Source organism: Diabrotica virgifera, chromosome 1, assembly GCF_917563875.1.
Source record: "Diabrotica virgifera virgifera chromosome 1, PGI_DIABVI_V3a".
Lineage (NCBI taxonomy): Eukaryota > Metazoa > Arthropoda > Insecta > Coleoptera > Chrysomelidae > Diabrotica > Diabrotica virgifera.
The window spans coordinates 24,812,432-24,837,499 of NC_065443.1; the positions used below are offsets into that span (position 1 = coordinate 24,812,432).

At 35.2% G+C, this 25,068-nt stretch overlaps 1 protein-coding gene across 3 annotated transcripts in view; it reads left to right on the plus strand.

Moving 5' to 3' along the window:
- LOC114324182 (neural-cadherin-like) overlaps nucleotides 1-25,068 on the plus strand; it is a 740,245-nt gene that overhangs the window by 681,238 nt on the left and 33,939 nt on the right. For 2 of the 3 annotated variants that reach the window (XM_028271940.2, XM_050655301.1), the window contains exon 9: nucleotides 17,476-17,717. The exons of the other annotated variant lie outside the window; for it this stretch is intronic. In XM_028271940.2, coding sequence (XP_028127741.1) covers nucleotides 17,476-17,717 — 242 coding nt within the window. The remainder of the gene's footprint in view (nucleotides 1-17,475; nucleotides 17,718-25,068) is intronic. 3 annotated transcript variants of the gene reach the window in all.

Here is a 25,068-nt window from a genome sequence, read left to right on the forward strand (position 1 = left end):
GCGGTTGAACTTTCAAAAAATCGAAAAAGTGCAATTTTTGAACCCGAATAACTTTTGATTAAAAAATAAAATAGCAATTCCGCTTTCTGCATTTGAGAGATCAAGTCAAATTCTATCGGTTTTGATTATTTACATTGCTAAAAATTAATTTTTTTATTGTTAAACACAGCTATAAACACATAGTGTTTCCCGTGCCCAATGCATGCGTATTAATGTACGTAATCTACGTAGAAATTTCTGTATGCGCGCCTACAGAAATACAAAAAAATGTTTTGTTTTGCGAAAAATGGCCGTTATGTGATTCCTCAAGTTCTTTGTTTATAACAATCTTATCGACATCCGAATCAACTGTTACCCAAAAAATTCATGTTCTACGGGTCAAAATACATAAAAAAAACTTGGGTAAGTCGATCTGAATTTAGGAGGCCGTTGTACCCCCACTGGCGACAGGACTATATCGATTTTTGATTATTATATCATTGGGATCTAGGTGTATGTGTTTCAATGCATGTATGAGTTTACCATGTTGGACTCTGTCAAACGCTTTCTGGAAATCTATATAGCACATGAATACCTTTTTATTATATTGCCTGCATTTTTGTGATAGTACATCATTGTGCAAAATGCCTCTCTTGTTCGCATTCAACCTCTAAATCCAAACTGTGTGTTGTCTAGCTGACCTAGTTTATACCAAATTATTTACATTTAAATAATAGTATTGGTTAATGTAAGGATTATATTTATTACAATGCAAAGAGAAATAAATAAAAACTTGTAATATTAGGATCTGTTTTATACTATTATTCGGGAAACGTTAAACTATTATAATATTTCGGATTATTTTTTACTGATCAATTAAAAAGCATTTACTGTGGAAATATCATTGGTTTTAAGTAAAAATATAATTCAAATAGATTGTGAAAAGAAAAATTTGTTGGTTATTTTAATTAATATCGTTGACAAAGAAGTTTTCAAAGAATTTTAACGCTTCAGAAATGATTTTAATTAAAAATCAAGAGCATTTTAACCCTTTCAGTCACACTCCAAGAAATAGTACAAATAAAAATCTGAAACTTGCCAGTTTTTATCTATTATTATTTTGAAAAGATTTTTTTAAAAGTAGGATTTGGCTATAGCCACTTGTACAATAAATATATTATACACGGCTCACTAAAATAATTAGTTACGCCCCTGTACTACTGATTACTTAAAATTCAAGTAGTATTTATGTAACCTTTCTGGAAACTCCAGGTTATTGTTGAGACTCGCATTTGAACCCCTCGCCGGGGCAGATCGTCAAAAGCTTCCTAACGAGAATCATCTCTAATCTATCGACGCTCCCGCTATTCGTAAAAAGGCCGCATTTTACCGGCTTTTTTTGCTATCGTTTTATACCGCTCAGATAATTCAATCTGCTCAGTATTATCGACGATGATTTATTTAGCGTATTAGTGAGTGCCTTACAAATGAACCAAATGGATTATGGAATTCAATCAGAGCTCTGATGTGACACGTCATCAAGGAATAAAACTGTAAGTACTCTACATGTATGTGAACATAACTTATTAGTCGTGATACTGTATGCATTTTGAACCATATACCTCTCGTAGCAAATATTCTTTGTGCCATTTATGCAGATAATACTTTAAATTACATATGAAAAATCGTTATCTACTCTTAACCAGCTTACCTATGGGAATATACTCTATAACCGTACAATAAGTATAGGTTACTATTGTTAAGGATACTTTACGTATTGCCTAAACATTTCTGTTCCATCGAGCCGTATCATATTAATTATTTATTAATTAAATCCTCAAGGTCCTTCGTATTTGCATATTTTGATAATCTCTATTCTGAGAATAACGGTTTTTCATTTATAGTGTCTTTCTGTTGCATTTGGAAATTTCCAAGCCACGCCGCCCCGGCACAAAAATAAAATATTCCTCTCTTTCTGCACTCAAATTCTCAGTATTTAACCCAGCACGTCTCTACAATAGCTGGTAGGTTGTTAAGCCCGGTCTACACGTGCAATTTCAGAAACTACTTGCTTTGTTCAAATAAAGGAGTCGTTTTGTTTGTATGAAAAAATATTTGCATATATTACATTATTTTATTTTCGTAAATATATTTTTCTGTTTATAGTATACAAAAAGTGTACTCATTTCTTGGCTGATAGTACGGGTGTTATAATTTTAACATTGTTTGTTCAACCTTTTGATTTAAATTAAATTTATAATTTTGAATCCGATTAAGCCTGGTTCACAGGTTACAAAAATTATTAAAAATAATTTTGTTTTCTTGCATAAATTGTAAGTTTTTGCTACATTTAGCTTCGCTTAAGCTCATTTTACACTTCTAGAAAACTATAGAAAATAAATAATTGTTTTTTCCTTCAATTTAATTAATTTAAATACTTGTTAAGGGTGTCTCACACTTGCTGAAAAATACCCATTTTGGAAAATTGCATATATTTTGAAATTTTATAGTTTTGCATTTCATATACTAATCTGCGCTCATACAGGGTGATACTATTAAGCCAATCTCACACTATTAAACGTGTAATATATAATATATTGTACATATTCTCTCATTTTCGCATCGATTTATAGGTTTAGACATTTGCAAATAATCTATCTAATCTCACATTCTCGCAACATGGCTGACCGATCAAAATATAACCGACAGAGGCTCACCGCAAAACTTGATATAACCAAGTTGGCTGATTCGGTTCCCACAACTCTTAATTCTCTAAACAAATATAAAATTCGTGAAATAATTTCACAACTCAAACATTCTTACGGACTTTTCCGCGATGCTCAAAATGTGCTGGAGACGATCCCCGAGGAACCTACCCCCTCTACTGATTCCTCTGTGGTTTTTGATAAATATTTGGATACAATTTCTCTATTGGAAGAAAGGTTAGAGGTCATTGAAAGTTCTAATGTGACTGCTACCCCCTCCCTCCAATTTGACCCTAATTCTTCTCTAACCTCACAGTCTATGGCTAGGCAACGAACAGTAAACCTCCCTCGTATTCAGTTAAAACCATTTAGTGGCTTAGTTACTGAATACAATTCATTCATTGAGACCTTTGATACAATAATAGGATCTGATACTACATTAAGTGATCTGGAAAAACTCATTTACCTCAAAAGTTTTCTAACTTCCGAGCCTTTGACGCTTCTCGAGCATATCCCACTCACAGGTGACAATTACAAAATAGCCCGGGATAACCTGACACAAAGGTACGCCAACTCTAAATCGCTTATCAAAACTCTCATCTCTCAAATTCTTGATGCGCCTCCTATTTCTGGAAACGCAAATCACTCACAATTAAGAAATTTTCATACGGTCATGTCAAATAATTTCAAGGCCCTATTGAACTTGAATAGGCCCCCTTCAGATCTCTTGCATTTACTTCTCATACATATCGCTACTCAGAAACTCGACGCACCTACCATTAGGGCTCTTGAGTTCCAATCCGGTGGTAGCCAAGCTACCCCTGATTTTGTCCATTTTCTAGGGGAAATCGAGACACGCGTTGTTCATCTTGAGAATATTCAATCTCAATCAAAACCAAAATCGACTACTACTTCCAGACACTCTTTACACCTAGCCTCAGACACTTCTACCAGTAACCTTTCGCCTCGCTTAGGTCCTAAGAAATGTTCCTATTGCAACGACTCTCACTCGATCTACTCTTGTCCTCAGTTCAAGCAGTTGAATTCTAAAGAACGTTTTAGTTTTGTCAAACAAAATAAATTTTGTATTAATTGTCTTGGGTCTCACATGCTCGATCAGTGTAAATCCAAATTCTCTTGCATAGTTTGTAAATCTCGTCATCACACGTTGCTCCATTTCGACAAAACGGGTCATAGTAACCCTTCCGCGGCTGTTGGCCAACACAACTCAAATAATCATAATAAAACCGCTATCTCAAATAACTCCCATACACAGGGTAATTCACAACAGGGGCCCTCACATGTTAGAGCTCCTGAAACGGAAGTTAATCTTCAAAATTCGACTCCACATTCAATGGCTCTATCTGCAGCCTCGCTTGATAATCATTTGGTGTTATTAAGCACACTCCAGGTCTATCTTGTCGCTCCTAGCGGCAAGAGGGTCTTCGCAAAGGCACTTTTAGACTCGGCCTCACAGGTTTCATTTATTAGTGCTGACCTCGTAAAGGAACTGTCACTCACCACTAGAGATGGAAAATTACGGATCAATGGAATTAACTCCACCTCATCCTCGTCTCAATCTATTGTAGATACAACAATTTTCGCTGTCGCTAACGACGTTCCTTTTGACATCTCGTGCTCTGTACTCCCAAAGATAACAAATCCGCTTCCTCAAATTTCTATTTCGGCGAGCAAACTAAACATACCCTCAGAGATACCATTAGGTGATCCGATGTTCCATGTAACATCCCCAATTGGTATCCTGCTCGGTGCAGACCTGTATAACGATATCATTCAACCTGAAATAATTCGTTTGGGAAAAGGTCTTCCCGTTCTTCAACGCACTCTACTCGGGTACACGATATCAGGGTCAGTTCCAGACTTTGCTCTTAAGTCGAAAAATACTAAAAAGGCTTTGGAATTTTATTCAAACTCTCTCGTTACTTGTTGTTCTCATAACACTCCTTCCGCCGTAAATGAGCCGGTAGTGTCCAACGAGGAACTATCCGATCATTTACAAAAATTCTGGGAGCTGGAAGAAGCCGCTCCTCAGAACACCGATCTCATTAATGATCACCCCGCTGAAATTAATTTTGTAAAACATGTTAATGTTCTCCCCAATGGACGATATGAGTCCACACTCAATCTCAAACTCCCTATCGAAGATATAGACATGGGAAATTCGTTTCTCTCGGCAAAAAGACGTTTTCTCAGTCTCGAGAAACGTTTTCAACTCAACCCTGATTTATTGGAAAAATATCAGGACATTATATCGGAATATCTCAATAACGGACAAATAATTCAAGTGCCGTTAAAAATGCTAAATGACTCAGGTAAACCTAATTACTTTCTCCCTCACTTTCCCGTTTTCAAATCCAACTCTACTACTTCCACTCGTATAGTTTTCGATCCAAACAATAAATCGTCTACGGGAATCTCCCTCAGTGACGTCATAGACAAAGGTTATGTCGTCCAACATGAACTTTTTGACATTCTCGCTAAGTTTCGTCAGTTTAAATTCGCACTAGTAGGCGACATCAAGGCTATGTTCCTACAAATCGCCATTTGTCCCACTGAAACATTTCTGTTAAATTTTCTCTTTAGGGACAATATTCAGCAGCCTTTACGGTGCTATCAATTTCAAAGATTACCCTTCGGGCTCCCAAGTAGCCCATTTATCGCTCAAAGAGTTATCAAGCACATCGCTGACAACAACAAACATACCCACGAACTTGCTACTAGTGTTCTGCAAGAATCTATCTATATGGATGACCTGATCAGCGGTGCTGACAGTCTTCATGAATTAAGTTGTCTTTTCGAACAATTAACTTCTTTGCTAGAAACCCATGGTTTCCTCCTCCACAAGTGGAACTGCAGTTCTTCAGAATTTCTGTCTCAACACAATTTAAATCCCGTCTCTGAAGTCAGTCTTAACTTCACGGGATCTGATAAAGTCTTAGGCATATTCTGGGATTCAGAACGCGACCACTTTTCGTTTAAAACTCCTATCTTCAAATTGGCTAATGTTGTTACTAAACGTACTATTCTCTCCTACATTGCTACTTTGTATGACCCGCTAGGATGGTTATCCCCTGTCCTTGTGAACGCTAAGCTCTTGATACAGGAAATATGGTCCCAGAAATTGGACTGGGATCAACCCATTGACTCACCCATCATTATGAAAAATTGGCAAAACCTCTTATCGACATTCAAAACTATAGAAGAGGTCAAGGTACCTCGATGCTTACTTTTACAAAAGAAAGTTGTTGATGTTCAATTAATTATTTTCACCGACGCATCGGAAAAAATATACAGCACTTGTGTGTATCTCAAAGCGACATACTCAGACTTTTCTGTATCGTCGCGGCTTATCGCTTCTAAAAACAAAATTTCTCCGCTAAAAAATAAACTCACCATCCCCAAATTGGAACTTTGTGGAATAGTGTTGGGAGTCACTCTGGCTCATAGACTTTTTCACATCTTCAAGAAAAATTTGAGTATATCTTCATCTCATCTCTTTGCTGACTCTACAATTGCCTTGTCTTGGATACTTTCTAAAAAACACATTTGGAACATTTTTGTACAAAACAGAATTCAAAAGGTCAATTCCTTGTTGGAAACCTTTCCTTGTGATTTCCATTTCGTCAGAAGTCACGAAAACATCGCTGACCCCGCTTCCAGAGGGATAAATGTCTTTGATAATCCCCAGACCACCGAAGACTGGTTATGCGGACCTAGCTTTATTAGAGACAATCCCATCGATTTTTCTCTTCATCAAATTCCTCATTTTCAGGATGATCTTCCTGAATTAAGGAAGTTAGTTGTCTCAAACATAGCAACAAATCACGAACTCAACGACACCTTTGAAAATCTATTCGCTAAATCTTCTTCTTTTCGTAAAATTCAAAGAATTGTCGCTTATCTTTTTAGATTCATCAGTAATATTAAAAAGAAAATAAATAACTCTCCACGAGATACGGATATATTGACGCCACCCGAAATGGAGATCGCTGATCACGCGATCATCAGGTATATCCAAAGTATCTACTTTAAAAAAGAGATTCTTGAATTGAAAAATGCTAAACTCGTGACCAATAAAGCCATTCGTAAACTCAACCCCTTCCTACAACATAATGATGGGCTGATTCGTGTGGGAGGACGTCTCCGACACGCCCCCATATCGTATAATCAAAAACACCCCATTCTACTTCCTTCTAAATGTCGAGTTGTAGAACTAATCTTGACTCAAGCTCATCATAAGTTATTACATTCAGGCGCGCAAACAGTACTTTCGTATGTCAAAATGAAGTACTGGCCAATTGACGGATTAAGACAGATTAAACGCTTAATTCGTAAGTGTGTAAACTGTTTCCGATTCATGACACCCAATTCTGTTCAACAGATGGCAGATATGCATCCCGATCGTGTACTCCCCACTAGACCCTTCCAAGTCGTCTCAGTGGACTATGGGGGGTTCTTCTTAATTAAGTCCTCACATTTGAGGAAGGCACCGCTTTACAAAGCATACGTAGCCTATTTCATTTGCATGAGCACTAAATGTGTTCATATCGAACTCGTCACAGGATTAAGCGCAGAAGCCTATATTCTTACTCTGAAAAGGTTTATTGCCAGAAGATCCACGCCCAGTATTATTTGGAGCGACAATGCCACAAATTTCCATGGGGCAAAAAATGAAATGCGCGAATTCTATGATTTTTTCTTAAATCAAAATAATTCGGAACAGATTAAGGAATTCTGTACTCAAAACTCCATAACTTTCAAGATGGGTGTTCCCCGCAACCCCCATCAATTCGGCCTCCATGAGGTAGGAATAAAGAGTGTGAAGTATCACCTCTATCGAATTATAGGAAATTCCCACTTCACCTTTGAAGTGTTTAACACAGTATTATGCCAAATCGAGGCTATTCTAAATTCGAGACCCATCACTAGGATGTCGTCTGACGCCAATGACTTCGCTTTCCTATCTCCAGCTCACTTCTTAGTTCAAAGAAGTTTAACCGCGCCCCCTGAACCAAGTGTTTCAGAGATACCTGAAAATAGGTTGAATCTTTTTCAGCGTATTAGTAAAATTCAACAGCAATTTTGGAAATTGTGGAAAAAAGACTATCTTTGCCTCCTGCAGCAAAGAAATAAATGGACCGACCCTACTGACCCTGTCAAGATCGGGGATTTGGTTCTGTTGAAGGAGGATGGTACTCCTCCACTCTTATGGCCAACTGCCAGGGTAATAGATGTATTGCCTGGTAAGGATGGTCTAGTTCGTACTGTCAAGATTCACACTACTCACGGTGATTTTCTTCGTGGTATTACGAAAATCGCTGTGATTCCCCTGGAAGATTAAAATCTATCCCTAGGGGGAAAACTTATCGTTTTCCTCCATTTTATCGTTGTTACCCCTTGTGTATATAAACTCTAATTTCTTCAAACATTTCTTATCGTTGTGCACATCTTTGCCAATCCCCTCTCTTCGAGGTGATATAGGCCATCTCTCTCGCCTGTCGCCCCCGGCAATATGTACAATAAATATATTATACACGGCTCACTAAAATAATTAGTTACGCCCCTGTACTACTGATTACTTAAAATTCAAGTAGTATTTATGTAACCTTTCTGGAAACTCCAGGTTATTGTTGAGACTCGCATTTGAACCCCTCGCCGGGGCAGATCGTCAAAAGCTTCCTAACGAGAATCATCTCTAATCTATCGACGCTCCCGCTATTCGTAAAAAGGCCGCATTTTACCGGCTTTTTTTGCTATCGTTTTATACCGCTCAGATAATTCAATCTGCTCAGTATTATCGACGATGATTTATTTAGCGTATTAGTGAGTGCCTTACAAATGAACCAAATGGATTATGGAATTCAATCAGAGCTCTGATGTGACACGTCATCAAGGAATAAAACTGTAAGTACTCTACATGTATGTGAACATAACTTATTAGTCGTGATACTGTATGCATTTTGAACCATATACCTCTCGTAGCAAATATTCTTTGTGCCATTTATGCAGATAATACTTTAAATTACATATGAAAAATCGTTATCTACTCTTAACCAGCTTACCTATGGGAATATACTCTATAACCGTACAATAAGTATAGGTTACTATTGTTAAGGATACTTTACGTATTGCCTAAACACCACTTCTGTTCTATTGATTGAAGGTCCTTCTACAAGGACAAAGTTAGTTAGTCACAGTAAAACGGTAGGAATAAGGTTAAAAACTGAAATATATTGATTGTCACAAAAAGATTATGAAAGCCGAAAACAGTTCCTTTTCTTAAACATTTAAAGATGTAGCTTACATTTTTTTGAGCATTTTTCCATTTTGCGTCTAAGAGCTGTGAGACATTTTTGAGTAGGTATTTTAGGCAACCTGAAAATTTTTCAGGTGACTCTTACATGATAGCCTAATACAAAAATGCCGGTCTGGCTGGAGGGTAGCGGTTATTTTCCCCAAAAATCCCCCCCAAAGTTAAAAAAGGGTAAAAATTGTTATTACAAAAAATATCATTGACGTGACTTTAAAGTAAATTTAAATATTCAAATATAAAGAAAATAAACAGGCCAGGCGATTTGAGGGCGATTTTAACTCTGCAAGTTACTTGCATGGGCGCCCCAGGATTATTTTCAGGGGATGCATCTGCACTTCAGAAGATTTCATCTGAATCTGTACATACTATTAACGAGTATAAAATATACAGCTATACATGCAAAGTTATGTACATTCCTTCCGGACAGGGAAGTACAATTATTATTTTGACAAGGTATTTTTTTATATTAAAAATAAATATTCTAAAAAGACAGGTTTTTTTTGGTGAAATTTTCCAACTGCCATGTGATCGAACAAATTACGCGTGCATATAAATGAAAAGCGCTATAGGTAAACAGGAGTGTGAGAAAGAGCGTATACCGATAGCTGTTTGCGTCCTCTGTTGTACCTGGGGGAGTCCGTTCGCTCGAGAAAAATCACGTGACCTGGCGATCCCATGTTGTTGTGCCTCGAAACGTCATAGTAATTATTATATATTATAGTTTTTTAAGTAACTTTTTCTTAATTAAAGGAAAATAATACGTACTATACAATAGATTTTGCAAATATGATAGAAAAAGACAGATTTATTATTATAAAGATATAGGTAGAAAAGTATAAAAGTATAAACTAAATTAATTCTGTGTCCAAATCTTGTACTTCTTCTTCAAACTCCTCATCTGAGCTTAAATATTCACTGTCTTCTTCTTCGTCAGACTCCCCTCGAGACTCAGATTCCTCTTTTTCGTGATCTGTAAATAGTTGTAATATGTATTTAGAATTAATTAAAAATTAATTACTGATTAATTAGTTGAGTTGCTACGTATTCTCTGTCCTTTTGTACGGATTCGAAGCCTGGACAATCACGGTCGCATCTGAAGATAGACTTGCCATTGTTGAGATGTGGTGTTATCGAATAATGTAAAAAATATCATGGACGCAACACGTAACAAACACGGAAACATTAAGGAGGGGGGGGTATGATTTGAAATCAACATACCAAGCACATTTTTGTGATTTTTTTCGAAGCTATGGTAGAATTATTTTATTTTTAAATTAAATAAACATATTAAGTACAATTCAAAGAATATTTAAGAAAAAATTCAATCCAAAATATTGAAAAATAAGCCATTGGCGACAAATTTTGGCAGGCAGCTAAAAAAAAATTAATTTTGCGGTGGACATCAGAACTCATCACTGGATCATACGAAACAAAAAATTCAAAAATATTTATTAATTAGCTTATGAGTTTCACAAGGTAACAACGTCGAGTATTTTTATACTCAGAAGTCAAAAATACTAAATTTTTGATAAAAATTTTGTGGAAACAAACAGATTTAATATTGTTGAACAAAAAATAAGCACAAAACGAAAAATATCTCGACGTTGTTACCTCACGAAATGTCTAAAGAAAATCTATGCAAAATTTCAGGTAGATCGGTCAAGTAGTTTTTCAGTTACAATGTCCACCGCATTTGAAAAAGCAGTTTTGAGAAAAATGCGTTTTAAGTTTTGACAACTGCATCTTCATCTTCCGATTTGTCTGCCAAATCGTAAAGTGATGAACATTGGAATATGTTTTTTGAATTGCGGAGTAATCTACAAAAGAGAAGGCGAACACTTGTTTAACGTTTCTCACTACGCTCAAGCGTGTTGGCGCGAAGCCGCGGCAACGCGAGTCGAAGGTAGGGATATTCAACACCCTGTGTCTCTGGTAATTTTACTCCGATTATTTTGAAAATTTCAGAGACCATTGTTGAAAGTATGCACTTTTATCTGAAATAATAAAAAAAATTAAATATTTCAAACCATACCCCCCCCCCTCTTACGAGAGATAAAAAAGGCAAAACAAATACTCAACACTATGAAGGAAAGAAAAATGAGTTACTTTGGTCACATACTAAGAAATAAAAACGTGATATAATTTATATATAAGTAAAAGTATTAAGTATTAGTTATATAAGTAAGAATACGTAGCAACTCAATTAATTAATCACTAATTAATTTTTAATTAATTCTAAATACATATTTACAACTATTTACAGATCAGGTAGAAGAGGAATCTGAGTCTCGAGGGGAGTCTGACGAAGAAGAAGAGAATGAATATTTATTTTGGCTCATTTTTCTTTCCTTTATAGTGTTGAGTATTTCTTTTGCCTTTTTCATCTTTCTTAATGTTTCCGTGTTTGTTACGTGTTGTGTTCATGATATTTTTTACATTATTCAATAACAGCACATCTCAACAATGGCAAGTCTTTCTTCAGATGCGCCCGTGATTGTCCAGGCTTCGACTCCGTATAAAAGGACAGGGAATACGTAGTAATTCAATTAAATTATTGCTAATTAATTTTTAATTAATTCTAAACCCATATTACAACTATTTACAGATCATGTAGAAGAGGAATCTGAGTCTCGAGGGGAGTCTGACGAAGAAGAAGACAGTGAATATTTAAGCTCAAATGAGGAGTTTAAAGAAGAAGTACAAGATTCGGACACAGAATTAATTTAGTTTATACTTTTACACTTTTCTACCTATATATTTATAATAATAAATCTGTTTTTTTCTATCATATTTGCAAAATCTATTGCATAGTACGTATTATTTTCCTTTAATTAAGAAAAAGTTACTTAAAAAACTATAATATATAATAATAACTCTAACGTTTCGAGGCACAACAACATGGGATCGCCAGGTCACGTGATTTTTCTCGAGCGAACGGACTCGCTCAGGTACAACAGAGGACGCAAACAGATATCGGTATACGCTCTGTCTCACACTGCTGCTTACCTATAGCGCTTTTCATTTATATGTACGCGTAATTTGTTTGATCACATGGCAGCTGGAAAATTTCACCAAAAAAAAACTTGTTTTTTTAGAATATTTATTTTTAATATTAAAAAATACCCTGTCAAAATAATCATTGTACTTCCCTGTCCGGAAGGAATGTACATAGCTTTGCATGTATAGTTGTATATTTTATACTCGTTAATAGTATATACAGATTCAGATGAAATTTTCTAAAGTTCAGATGCATCCCCTGAAAATAATCCTGGGGCGCCCATGCAAGTATCTTGCAGAGTTAAAATCGCCCTCAAATCGCCTGGCCTGTTTATTTTCTTTATATTTGAATATTTAAATTTACTTTAAAGTCACGTCAATGATGTTTTTTGTAATAAAAATTTTTACCCTTTTTTTAAACTTTAGGGGGGATTTTTGGGGAAAATAACCGCTACCCTCCAGCCAGACCGGCATTTTTGTATTAGGCTATCATGGAAGAGTCACCTGAAAAATTTTCAGGTTGCCTAAAATACCTACTCAAAAATGTCTCACAGCTCTTGGACCATATTTATTGTTATCAAAAATAGGCAAATTCATATATCCATCATATCATACCTAGTCTCCGTGGACGGATTCTCCATTTTCGTTTGAGGGGCGTCCTCGTTTTGATGGTTCTCTATGCTGGATCAAATATTCTGCAATAGTTTGTCAAAATTTCCAGAGATCGAGTATGCAGTTTAGGTATTTCGAGACATTCATCTTATGTTTTATTTTGTAACCATGAATTAACCAGTTCCATGTCAATGGGGTGTATACTCAGGCGGAGAGTCCATTTTCTAGAGCAAACGTATTATCTATATACACTAAGCAAAAAATTAAGCTTACCAACTCCTCCCATATTGTGTTTATACAATAACAGTTTGGGTTGGAGTACACCAATATATTGTTTATTATTTTTTCCAAAATAATTCAAACCATTTGGTGATGATGAAACAATATCCCCATCCACCTGTTGGGTTTATTAGTCATCGTATTTTCCAAGGCAGGCAAGCTTTTATTTAAAAGGCTTTTCTGTTAGGATGTGCTCCGTTAGTCGACGGTTTTGTTGTTTAATGGCGCAAGTAAGTCATCTTTCACCGGTTTTCGTTAGAGTTACCCAACCAGCAATAACGAGGAGCTAAGAATAGGATTTGCTAGCAGAGCTGCCCGTGTCGATTATATTACAACCTGTGGGACATTTTACTTAATTTGGAAACGAACTAGTAAGTGATCACAGATCTATAGCGATAGCCATTGATTATTACGTTCTGGCCAGTCGTTTTGGAAAAAGTAAAGATAGACAAGCCGAAAACGGCGGGTTCGTTGGAAAAAATATTCCCACGAGATTCTTTTGCATAATCACATTCGTGAGACAACCCAGAATAAGGTTCAATCAAGAAGTCGCCCACGTGAAAAGTGGTCCAATTTTTTTAACAATTTTTTTTAATCAAATTACAAAAATCAATATTTTCGGCCCGGAGAATTTTTTTTTAGATTTTTCGGACCATTCCGGACAGAAAAGGTCTGTTATAATTTTTCTCTAAAGTTGGTCGTGTTCGAGTTATAAGCAATTTTAAAATTTGAAAAACGCGAAAATGGCCATTTTTAAGACTTGATAACTCGGTTAAAAATTATTATTATGAAAGTCAAAAAGTGACTAAATCAAATTTAAAGCCCCCCCCCCTTTATGATCCTGAAGAAATTTGTGTCATTAATTTATTACTAAGCTGTTATTTTTAATTATTAATAATGAGTGGTAAGATCGTATTGACGCGGCTGTAAATGTAAGTGCGAGTGAGATGCTCCATTGGACTGCCTGAATGGCATCTCTTTCGCACTCATCATGGACGGCCGCATAATACGTGCTTGGCGCTCATTATTTTTATTTAAAAATAACAGATTAGTAATCAAATAATGACAAAAATTTCTTCAAGATCTTGTAGGGGGGGCTTTAAACTTTGATTTAGTTACTTTCTGACTTTCATAGTAAAAACTTTTAACCGAGTTATTAAGCTTTGAAAATCACCATTTTTCGTTTTTTTTTTTAATTTTAAATTGCTTTTAACTCGAAAACTGCAGAGAAAAATTATAAGAGACCTTTTTTATCCAGAATGGTCCAAAAAACCTAAAAAATTGTTCCGGCCAAAAATATTGATTTTTGCAATTTGATTAAAAAAAATTGTTAAAAAAAATTTGGACCACTTTTGGCGTGGGCGACTTCTGGAATGTCTCACGAATGTGATTATGCAAAAAAATCTCATGGGAATATTTTCTCCAAAGAACCCGCCGTTCTCGCCTTGTCTAAGACCAAAGATTCCATCAGCCCATAAAGTACACCGAACAGTAATTTTTCTGGATGTAACGGTGTCTTAACAATTCTTTCAAATCGTCTTGGGGACTATTTTAACTACAAATATGGCGGTTTGGTTTATTGGCAGGCCAGGTCTTATTTACCATCAGGACCGACAGCAATCTCATTTTAGGTCCATTCACAGAATCTAAGCCTTGCTCAGCGATCGTATGGCTTCAATTCTTGAAAGAGTAGGATTTCTAAGCACACAATACTAGATCTTCTCGCAGCATCTTCTATAAAGTGGGTGAACACAGCTCCAATTCTTGTGCCCGATGGGGGATAGACCTCATTCAGGTCTACCTTCAGCATTCAGGTCTACAGCAGCACTAACTTCTTCTGGATTCTCTGTGGATTCGTATTATCCTTCAGAGTAAAGTTAGTCTATCGATAAAGTCGATATGAAGTTCTATCGTTAATCGAATTAATTGCTCTGATATACGAATTTGTGGACTATAATTTTCGAAATGGCAACAACTTAAAAGCGTTGTTCAGGCGCTGTTCTGTCAATCCAGCTAAATATAAATCACGTGACAGCTGTCAAACTCTTTTTAGAAGTTTTCTTTTTCGTATCCGCAAAACTATAGTTTCCGAGCCCAGTATTGGGCTGTGCCCAATGCTAGTTGGTTGCCCATCCATAAGTCATCGATAGCGGGCAGTTTGGGCAGGCTAGTAGCTGTTCCACGTTCTTTATTGCTCCGCAGTCACACTTGTCGTCATTCCCATTCAGTAGATCCTATTTAATAAGGGGTGACTTGGTCAGTGCTGCTACGCCGGTTCTTAAACGGTTTAGCATACGTCATATCGACCACTAGCTTGCAATCCCCCCTTGTGGAGTTTCTGTTAGTGGATAACTGGCTAGTGGTTCGTCTAGCAAGGCGCTAAGCAAACGTTTTCTTGATTTAAGTCTGGCAGGATACGGTTTTGTGTCGATCACGACGGCTCAGTTGGAAGAGGCGCAGTCGATCGACAAGTTTAGTGGATTTGCTATCGACGGTTCGAGCCTCAGCCAGGTCATGAAATTAATAAAAGGCCAACGTCGGTAGTATAAAACTCAATACTATAAAACTCAAACTCAACTTGGTTTGGAATAACTGGCGTCTGATTGGCCTATGGAGAAGCGGTACGGCAAGAGATAAGGGCTTGCGGCTTGGTGATACTCCTCCATAGATCCCTACCGAAGGGCGTTGACGCCTAATAACGGTGTATACAGGGTGTCCAGAAACTCTACCGACAAACGAAGACAGGAGATTCCTCAGATAATTTTAAGACAATTTAACCCAATTCATCTTGTCCGAAAATGCTTCCTAAAGGAGCTAGAGCTATTTGAAGATGGCGTCTGGTAATTAGTTTTTCTTAAATATCTCCAGAACGCTTCTAGTTAGAAAAACGAAAATTGTTACACTTATTTATCTTTTAGAGATAAAACGATTCCATCTATTGCAAATTTTTAGTACCGGCCATAGGCGTCCGTTTTGGGTAGGGCAACAGTTATGTTATCGCATAACTTTTTTGTGTTTAATTTTTAAGCATTTTTAAGTCTGGATTATTAAAATGTAAGGAATCATAGTACTAAAAGGTACTCTCACTTTAAGTCGATAGGATACACCGTTTTCTAGAAAAATCCATTTGAAAATTTTTTGTTTTTTTGAACATCAAAAAAAAATTTCAAAAAAAAACTATTTAGAAAAACGAAAACTGGTACGTTTACTTATATTCCAGAGATGACTCGAATTCTATAATTGCAAATTTCTAGTACCGGTCATACGCGTCCGTTTTGGGTAGGTCAACGGTTATTTTATCGCATAATTTTTTGTCTTTAATTCTTAAGAATTTTTCACACTAGATTATTAAATTATGAGGTGTTCTAGTACTAAAAGTTACTCTTGCTTTAAGTTGGTAAAATACAGCCTTTTTTTTGAAATTTTTTTCAATCTTTTTTTCAAATTCAAGAAACGAAAAATTTTCAAATCGATTTTTCTAGAAAACGGTGTGTCCTACCGACTTAAAGCAAGAGTTCCTTTTAGTACTAGTATACCTCACAATTTAATAATCCAGTATAAAAAATGCTTAAAAGTTAAAGATCAAAAAGTTACGCGATGAAACAGCCGTTGCCCCACCCAAAACGGGCACCTATGACTGGTACTAGAAATTCACAATAGATGGAATCGATTTATCTCTGGAAGATAAATATGTGTACCAATTTTCGTTTTTCTAACTAGAAGCTTTCTGGGGGTATTTAAGAAAAACTAATTAGAAGACGCCATCTTCAAAGAGCTCTAGCTCCCTTAGGAAGCATTTTCGGACTAGGCAAATTTGGTTAAATTGTCTTAAAATTATCTGAGGAATCTCCCGTCTTCGTTTGTCGGTAGAGTTTCTGGACACCCTGTATACAGGATACGGTTTGTGACAAAAAGGAGATAGCGGTTGTCAAAGGTTTGTTTGGATCTTTCGGTGAATTCTTGGACCATTATACGGGAGTCAGAATCGGAAAGGCCTGAAGCTTTATACAGTTGATCCAGAGGGGTTGGTCTTATACAGCCAGTAAAGAGTATACTAGTTTCGTTCAGACTGCCACTTACTTTCGTGGACTGAGCAGATCTGTTCCATACTAGGTATGCGTATGCCGCCGTTGAGAAGAGTATCTCCTGCGCTGTTGATCTTAGTACTGTGGGTTTGGTAACCGATTTACTATAGCTAAGTTTCCTTAAAAAGATGTTGCGCACCTACCTTCTTTTGGTTTTTTCACAGTAGGATCTGTATGTTAATGAGCGGTGTGATCTAGCCAACCGAAGTTTATATACCTCTAAAAAAATACAAGCAACACAATCTTTACATACACAACTACCATTTATTTTAAAATATGTCCAATGAAACCTGATATTTTCACGGTAAATACCTTTTAAGATAGCTTAAAAATGGTGTAACAAAAATTCTACTTTTAGTGATGCGTAAAATCAAAATTTCAAATTGCTCCATCTCGCCACTCAAATTTGTAGCGTATTTTATAAATTGTTTTCCAATTTTGAATGTTAAAGTATAAGTATTTTAAAATTTCACAATTGATGTAGTTGTGGCGAGGGACGCGTAATGTCGTCCGATGGCAAAGACTGCATGGATAAAGACGAATGCCTCGATTTACCTTGTTTGAACGGCGGTACTTGCATCAACCTGGAACCGAGGTTCCGGTACCGTTGTAATTGTCCGGACGGATTCTGGGGCGAGAATTGCGAATTGATCCAAGAAGGTCAAACTCTTAAACTCAGCATGGGGGCGCTGGCGGCGATCTTGGTCTGCCTGCTCATCATATTAAGTGAGCGCAATATCCGCTCTATGCAATTACTAACAAATGAATGGTATTTGAGTTGTTTTTTTTTAATTGGTACTTTTACACCTTCATGGGATGAATATTCTCATAGATATTTGTATAAAATATGATTCAATATTTAGACGTTTGCTTCAATTGTCTTTATATGTTGCATAAATAATTATAATATACTCTTTACTGATGTATAATTTGTTTATTCAAAGCTCAATTTTAGCAGTATGATTATCATTATTACAATTATTGAAATAACAAATTGTAAGTAAAATTCAAGTATAAAGAAACGATAGAGCGACTGAAACAAAACATCAATGACAATATGTAAACCTCTTATAATTCACCTAGGTTATAAGATATCGACGAAGAACAAACACCACATCTCCAGAATAAGTTTTTGTAATAATTAAATGACACATTTTCAAAACAGCGGTTATAGAGTCATGTAAACAGCAAAAAATACAAGGAACAAGACAGTTACAAATTAGGTTTTTGTAATGAGTTTAAGTCTCTCAAAAAATATGTTGCCGAATCATGTGCTGCCGTTTTTCCAAAAGTTCATCATCATTTTTACGCAACAGGCATATTGTTCCCGCATCTATCTATCTCTAGATACTCAAACATTATATTATAATGTTGGACCCTATCAAATGCCGTCTCAAAATCTATAAAGCAGACTTACATTGTTACTTCTCATTTTACGCCAGGGAAATAAGGCAAAAATATACCATGTTCGGGACACTTGAGCAGCCAAGTTGCAAATGGGCTTTTTGGGTACTACACTGGGGTGCAAAATTAACCGGACATCTTAAAAATGGGTCATTTTTGATGTCTCGAATTTCTTGAACCTGTTGTCCGATTTAAGTGATTTTTAATATATTATAGCCTTATTCTTTAACAATATCGTTGTAAGAGTATTGTTGCTAAACAGTTAAATTTTCATTGTATACCGGGTGTACCAATCAAACTGTGTTTTTTTCTCAAAGTTCGCATCACCCTGTGGAATATTCTAGTATTTATAAAATACTGAAATTAAAATCCAACTATAGCTTCATGTTTTCTCAACATTTTGTTTTTTGATTCATTCGCTTACATTAGACCATAAAAACGTTAGGTGCTTTAATAACTAGCCATGTTTTTCATCAATACAGGGTGTTTTTAAATAAGTATGGCAAACTTTTAGGGGTAATTCTGCATGAAAAAATAATGACAGTTTGCCTTATAAACTGTATGTCCGCAAATGCTTCGTTTCTGAGATAGAGGGTGTTGAAATTTGTCTTACAAACTGAAGATTTATTTATTGCTTTAAAACCGGTTGAGATATGCAAATGAAATTTGGAGGGTTTTAAGACGTAGTTATTGTACATTTTTTGACATACAAGTAAGAAATTAATATTCACCATTGGCGCCCATACGGGTAATATGAGCCGTCATATTACCCGAATGCGCGCCATTGGTGAATAGTAAATTCCTGCTTGTATGCCAAAAAATGTACAATAACTAAGTCTTAAAACCCACCAAATTTCATTTGCATATCTCAACCGGTTTTAAAGCAATAAATAAATCTTCAGTTTGTAAGAGAAATTTCAACACCCTCTATCTCAGAAACGAAGCATTTGCGGACACAGGTTTATAAAGCAAACTGTCATGATTTTTTCATGCAGAATTACCCCTTGAAGTTTGCCATACTTTTTGAAAAACACCCTGTATTGATGAAAAACATGGCTATTTGTTAAAGTACCTAACTTTTTTACGGTCCAACATAAGCGCATGAATCAACAAACAGAATGTTATGAAAACATGAGGCTATAGTTGGATTTTAATTTGAGTATTTTATAAATGCTAGAATATTCCACAGGTTGATGCGAAGTTTGAGCAAAAAACACAGTTACATTAATACATCCGGTATACAATGAAAATTTACCTGTTTAGCATTAATATTATTACAGCTATATTGTTAAAGAAAAAGACTATAACATAATAAAAAATCACTTAAATCGGACAACAGGTTTAAAAAATTCGAGATACCAAAAATTATCCATTTTTAAGGTGTCCTGTTAATTTTGCACCCCAGTGTATATACCTAATTCATTATAAATACAAAAATTCCCATCACAGTTCGGACGAGAAATTTAGTTATTAACAAATAAGGGTCAAAAATGGCAGTTTTTTCGTTTAAATCGCTACAGGTAAAAGTAGGGTAATTAAATATCGTATTTATAGTATTTTTCTTTTAGCAGATGAGACAAGGTTTAAAATGGCAGTTTTTGAATTTTGATCCGATCATTTGTTACTTCGAAAATTGCAAAATAAGACTAAAATTTCTAAAATAAAAAAATTGCTACAACTTTTTCGAAAATGAATTTAAGACTTTCATATTGCACGAAAAGTTGAATCAAACAGTCCGTATAATGCACAAAATATTGTAAGACAATTCGTCAATTAGTTGAAATTTTATTCAATTTGTTTATCCCAAAGAGCTTTTTTTCGCAATGTTATTGTTCAGAAAATGATAATAATATAGCAATTCTGTGGAAACCACATGAAAGAAGAATTGTCATATTATTTAAAAAAATTATTAAAAAGTCATTTTTATCACTCCGAAAACGTTTTACTAACATAGAGTCATTTTTGACTTATAAACAATTTGAATAACTTTGTTAAAATTGACTGTATGCTAAAATTACAGTGGGATTTGGAAAACTGGTGTTTTTACACGAATTTAAAAAAAAAAACTTTTTGCCTAGGTTAATTACGGTCAAAATTGTTGGCAGTTAAAAAGAAAGAGAAACAACTCAAGCTTGCTACGAAATAAAAATTCTTGGATGAGTGATTCGAGTGAAAAAATGATAAAATTAAGAATAGATATATTACGGTGGTCTAGAGGTGACACCAATGGATGCTAAAATGAGCAAGCGTGAGTTAAGACGATTAGAGTATGTCCAACGTTGAGATGCTAATCAACCTGTGGGAGATACTTAGACAGGAAATATCTGAAAGAAAGTGATGGTATGCCCCTAGATATAAACGCATTATCATGGTAGGGGAGCCCAAGCGGGGATTTTTGCAGTTACTCGAGCGCGTCAGATTATCCCATAGGGATAAACCTTGTACCCTTTAAATGTACCCTTACCATATCTTCTTCTCTAAGTGCCATTTCCGCGACGAAGGTTGGCAAGCATCATGGCTATTTTGACCTTCGAGACAGCTTCTCTGAACAGTTGCCTTGAGCTGCAACCATACGTGCATCCCTATCATATATTGGATCTTAATACAGGGGAGCTCGTTAAGGGGGGCCCAAAAAAAATATATCCTTAGAAAAGCTCGAAACCGTCAGGTTAAGATAAGGCAAGTTAAGTACATGCAGAACAGTGTATATTTCAAAAATCTGACGGTTTGAGCGGGGCGTAAGGAAATGGGTGAGTCACAAAGTTTCACAAGAAAAAAGCGAATATTTCGCGAAATGAATGACAGATCGAAAAACTAAAAAATACGTGCTCAATATTTTTCAAAAATCTATCGAATGACACCCAACACGACCCCACACGGAAGTGGGGTGGGGGGTTACTTTAAAATCATAAATGGGAGCCCCTATTTTTTATTTTTTTTTATTGCAGATTTGGATTTTTTACGTAAAAATAAGTAAATTTTATTAAGACATTTTTTTGAATTATGGAAATTATTTCGGATTAAATTAAAAAATGGAAAGTCCTCACTTAAATGGAAAACTCTACTTAACTTTTTTTAATTTTAGAACCTAATCTTCACAACCCAATAGGTCCCCATAACGCTCGAGTAACTGCAAATTTAGCATATTTTCCTCCCCTACTATTATGGAGAAATGTAATTAGGGAAGCCAACCCCGCATAGGGATAAACGCTATGCTAAGAAAATGATGGAAATATGTTGCTCATGATAGAGACCGGTGGAAGGAGTTGGAAGAAGCCTATGTCCATAAATGGACGATAGAAGGTTAAGAAGAAGAGAAAGATGATGAACGAAGCTACCTTGCAATTAGACTTAATAAATGGATCAGACAATTTATAATAACAATAATAAGTGTTGGTTGGATCATGGATCAGGTTGGTTGGATCAGGGAGAGCAGCATAAGTGCCTCCTGATGAGAGACTAATAAGTTTCGAAACCGGTAGGGGTTCTTGCAGCACTCTCTGATTGGACTAGAATATGGTTCGGCTGTGTTTTCGTTTTTCAACGAAACTGAAAATGGTTATTCATTTTTGAATAACAATAATCTTTTTTTACTTTTGTGCTTAAAAGGGCACCTGCAAAAACTCAATGTTTAGGATAGTAGAGAAATGTAAAAAATGAATAGGTGGCAAGTTTTACGTCATATTTTTGATGTTTGTTTTTATAGCTTGTGTAATTGAGTATACCAATTAAAATTATATTGTACAGACCAATTAAAATTATATCGTACAGACAAATAATCACAAGCTATATTTACAATCAACGCGTCCGGCATACGTTTAATTTAATTTTACTGATTTTCAATATTTGTTTTCGAACATTTCTGTCATAGTGTTTACAGGCGATTACATATGTATGCTTGTTTTGATTCGACATGATGTAAACAAAATGCAAGTTAACGATTTCAATGCAAATACTTTTATTTATTTCAATCGACTCGATTTTCAACCGTTATGAGTAATTTGCAATAAACAATTAATGAAAGGATTCAATTTTAACTAGCTCATACCTCCCTTCACGCCCCTTTGCCTCTGTCACCAACAGCGCAGGCTTCAGGCTCATCTGGTTTCGAAAAAAGAGCCTGAACCTCAAATCTGGACAACCAACAACCTGAATAAAATCTGGAACTGACTACTTTGTAGATATTGTTGAGTATTATAGTTTTATAGACATTAATGGCAGCGATTCAAAAATCAAGGAGCATTTTCTTAGCTACCAAGAAATTGAAGAATCAACAGGCCACTCGTTATATAAGATAATAAAACAATAATTAATGAATAGCTTTTAATTGATCTTAGATGATTGTAGAGGCCAAGGATATGACAACGGCTCTAACATGAAAAAAGAAAATAAAGGTGTTCAAGCTCGTATATGTAAAGAATATCTTCTTGATTTTTGTATGCCATATAGATTCCAGTTCCTCAATTTAGTCATCTTGCACATGAATCAACATCTTTTTTTGGTATTGTACGTTGGTACACATTTTTTTCTGCTTACTTAGGACGTTGGAAAATTTTAGCTGACAATGTGACTTTATCTTTTAAACCCCTTATGCGAAACTGAAATTAAAACTGAATTTTTGCACAGTTCTTTAATGTGTAATTTTGATTTTTTGCTATTTTTACTATTTTTTTTTTAATTTGCAATAAAGGGCCTAGCCGGGTAAGATGATGAAAACTGCCCCCAACTCGATTCGAATTCCATATAGGTCACCGTTTAGGATATGTAGTGAAATTCACTTTCTGAAATTTTTAGCCCCCTAGGTGGTCATGTGACCCACCTAGAGCCTAATTAGGGTTTTTAGGTTTTTATTTTTTATCTCAGCCGCATCGAGAACCAGCGAAAAACTTTAAATAAAAAAGTTCTAAGGTTTAAAAAGTTATGTCTAAAATTTTTTTTTTTAATTTTTTGGCGGGAAATTTAAGTTTTAGAACGATTTTAAAATTTTAAATGAGTATAAAAAAATAACTAAGACATTCGTTTTCACGAAAAAAATATATAACGTGTATTTTTGCATATTATTTTACCCTGAATTTTTTCAATTTTTTAAAATTGGTGAAACGCACCTTTAAAAATAAAAAACCGCATTTTATCGGTTTTTTTTTTTCGCTTTTTGATACAATTTTATACATATTTTCCAAAATAGGTAACACCGTCACTAGAATAGGTAAAAAACTGAAAAATAATTGGGGTTTGTTTTATAAAAAATTTTGGTAGTGCCATCCATTTTCAAGATACAGGGCGTTGAAGAAAACAAAATTTTACACATTTTTTACGATTTTGCCGAAACTACTGGCAACATTGTAATAAAGTTTGGCAAAATTTAAGAGGTAGTTGTTGTGCATTCTTTGACATACAATTAAGAATTTTATATTTGTTATTGGCGCGCATATGGGTAATGGTCTGAACTTTTTAAGGACAAAAGATAGTACGCCACTGACATATTTCAAATTACCAATCGTTTTTAAATTCTTCGTTCAATTTGTGACAAAAAATCTATCTTCCTATTTTTTCATACGACGCGCCGTTTTTATTCAAAAAATAAAACATCTTAACCCTTACAAAGTATTCGAACTTCTAGCAGTTTCTACATCTACATAAACTCGTACATCCATTAAGAAGTATAAAAACTAATTCGAATACTTTGGAAGCGTTAAGATATTTTATTTTTTACAGCAAAACGGCGCGTCGTATGAAAAAATGAGAAGATAGTTTTTTATCGCAAATTGAACGAGGAATTCAAAAATGATTGTTAATTTGAAATATATCAGTGAGGTATTATCTTTTTTTCTTTGAAAAGTTCAGACCATTACCCCTAGGCGCGCCAATGATGAATATCAAATCCTTAATTGTATGTCAAAACATGCACAATAACTACCTCTTAAAACCCACCAAGCTTTATAACAATGTTGCGACTACTTTCGGCAAAATCGTAAAAAATGTGTAAAATTTTGTTTTCTTCAACGCCCTGTATCTTGAAAATGGATGGCGTTACAAAAAATGTTTATTAAGCAAACCCCAATTACTTTTTAAGTATTTTACCTATTCTGGTGACGGTGTTACCTTCTTTGAAAAATATGTATAAAATTGTATCAAAAAACGAAAAAAAAAAACGAAAAAATGCGCTTTTTATTTTTAAAGGTGCGTTTCGCCAATTTTAAAAATTTTAAAAAATTCAGGGCGAAACATTATGCGAAAATACACGTTATATATTTTTTTCGTGAAAACGAATGTCTTAGTTATTTTTTATTCTCATTTAAAATTTTAAAATCGTTCTAAAATTTAAATTTCCCGCCAAAAAATTAAAAAAAAATGTTTTTCGGACATAACTTTTTAAATCTTACAACTTCTTTATTCAAAGTTTTTCGCTAGTTCTCGATGCGGCTGAGATAAAAAATAAAAACATAAAAACCCTAATTAGGCTCTAGGTGGGTCACATGACCACCTAGGGGCTAAAAATTTCAGAAAGTGAATTTCACTACATATGCTAAACGGTGACCTATATGGAATTCGAATCGAGTTGGGGGCACTTTTCATCATCTTACCCTGCTACGCCCTTTGTATATTCTCGTATGAAAGGGCGCTAAATTTTGTTTTACCGAGGCGCTCAAAATCCTAGTGCCGACCCTGGTTG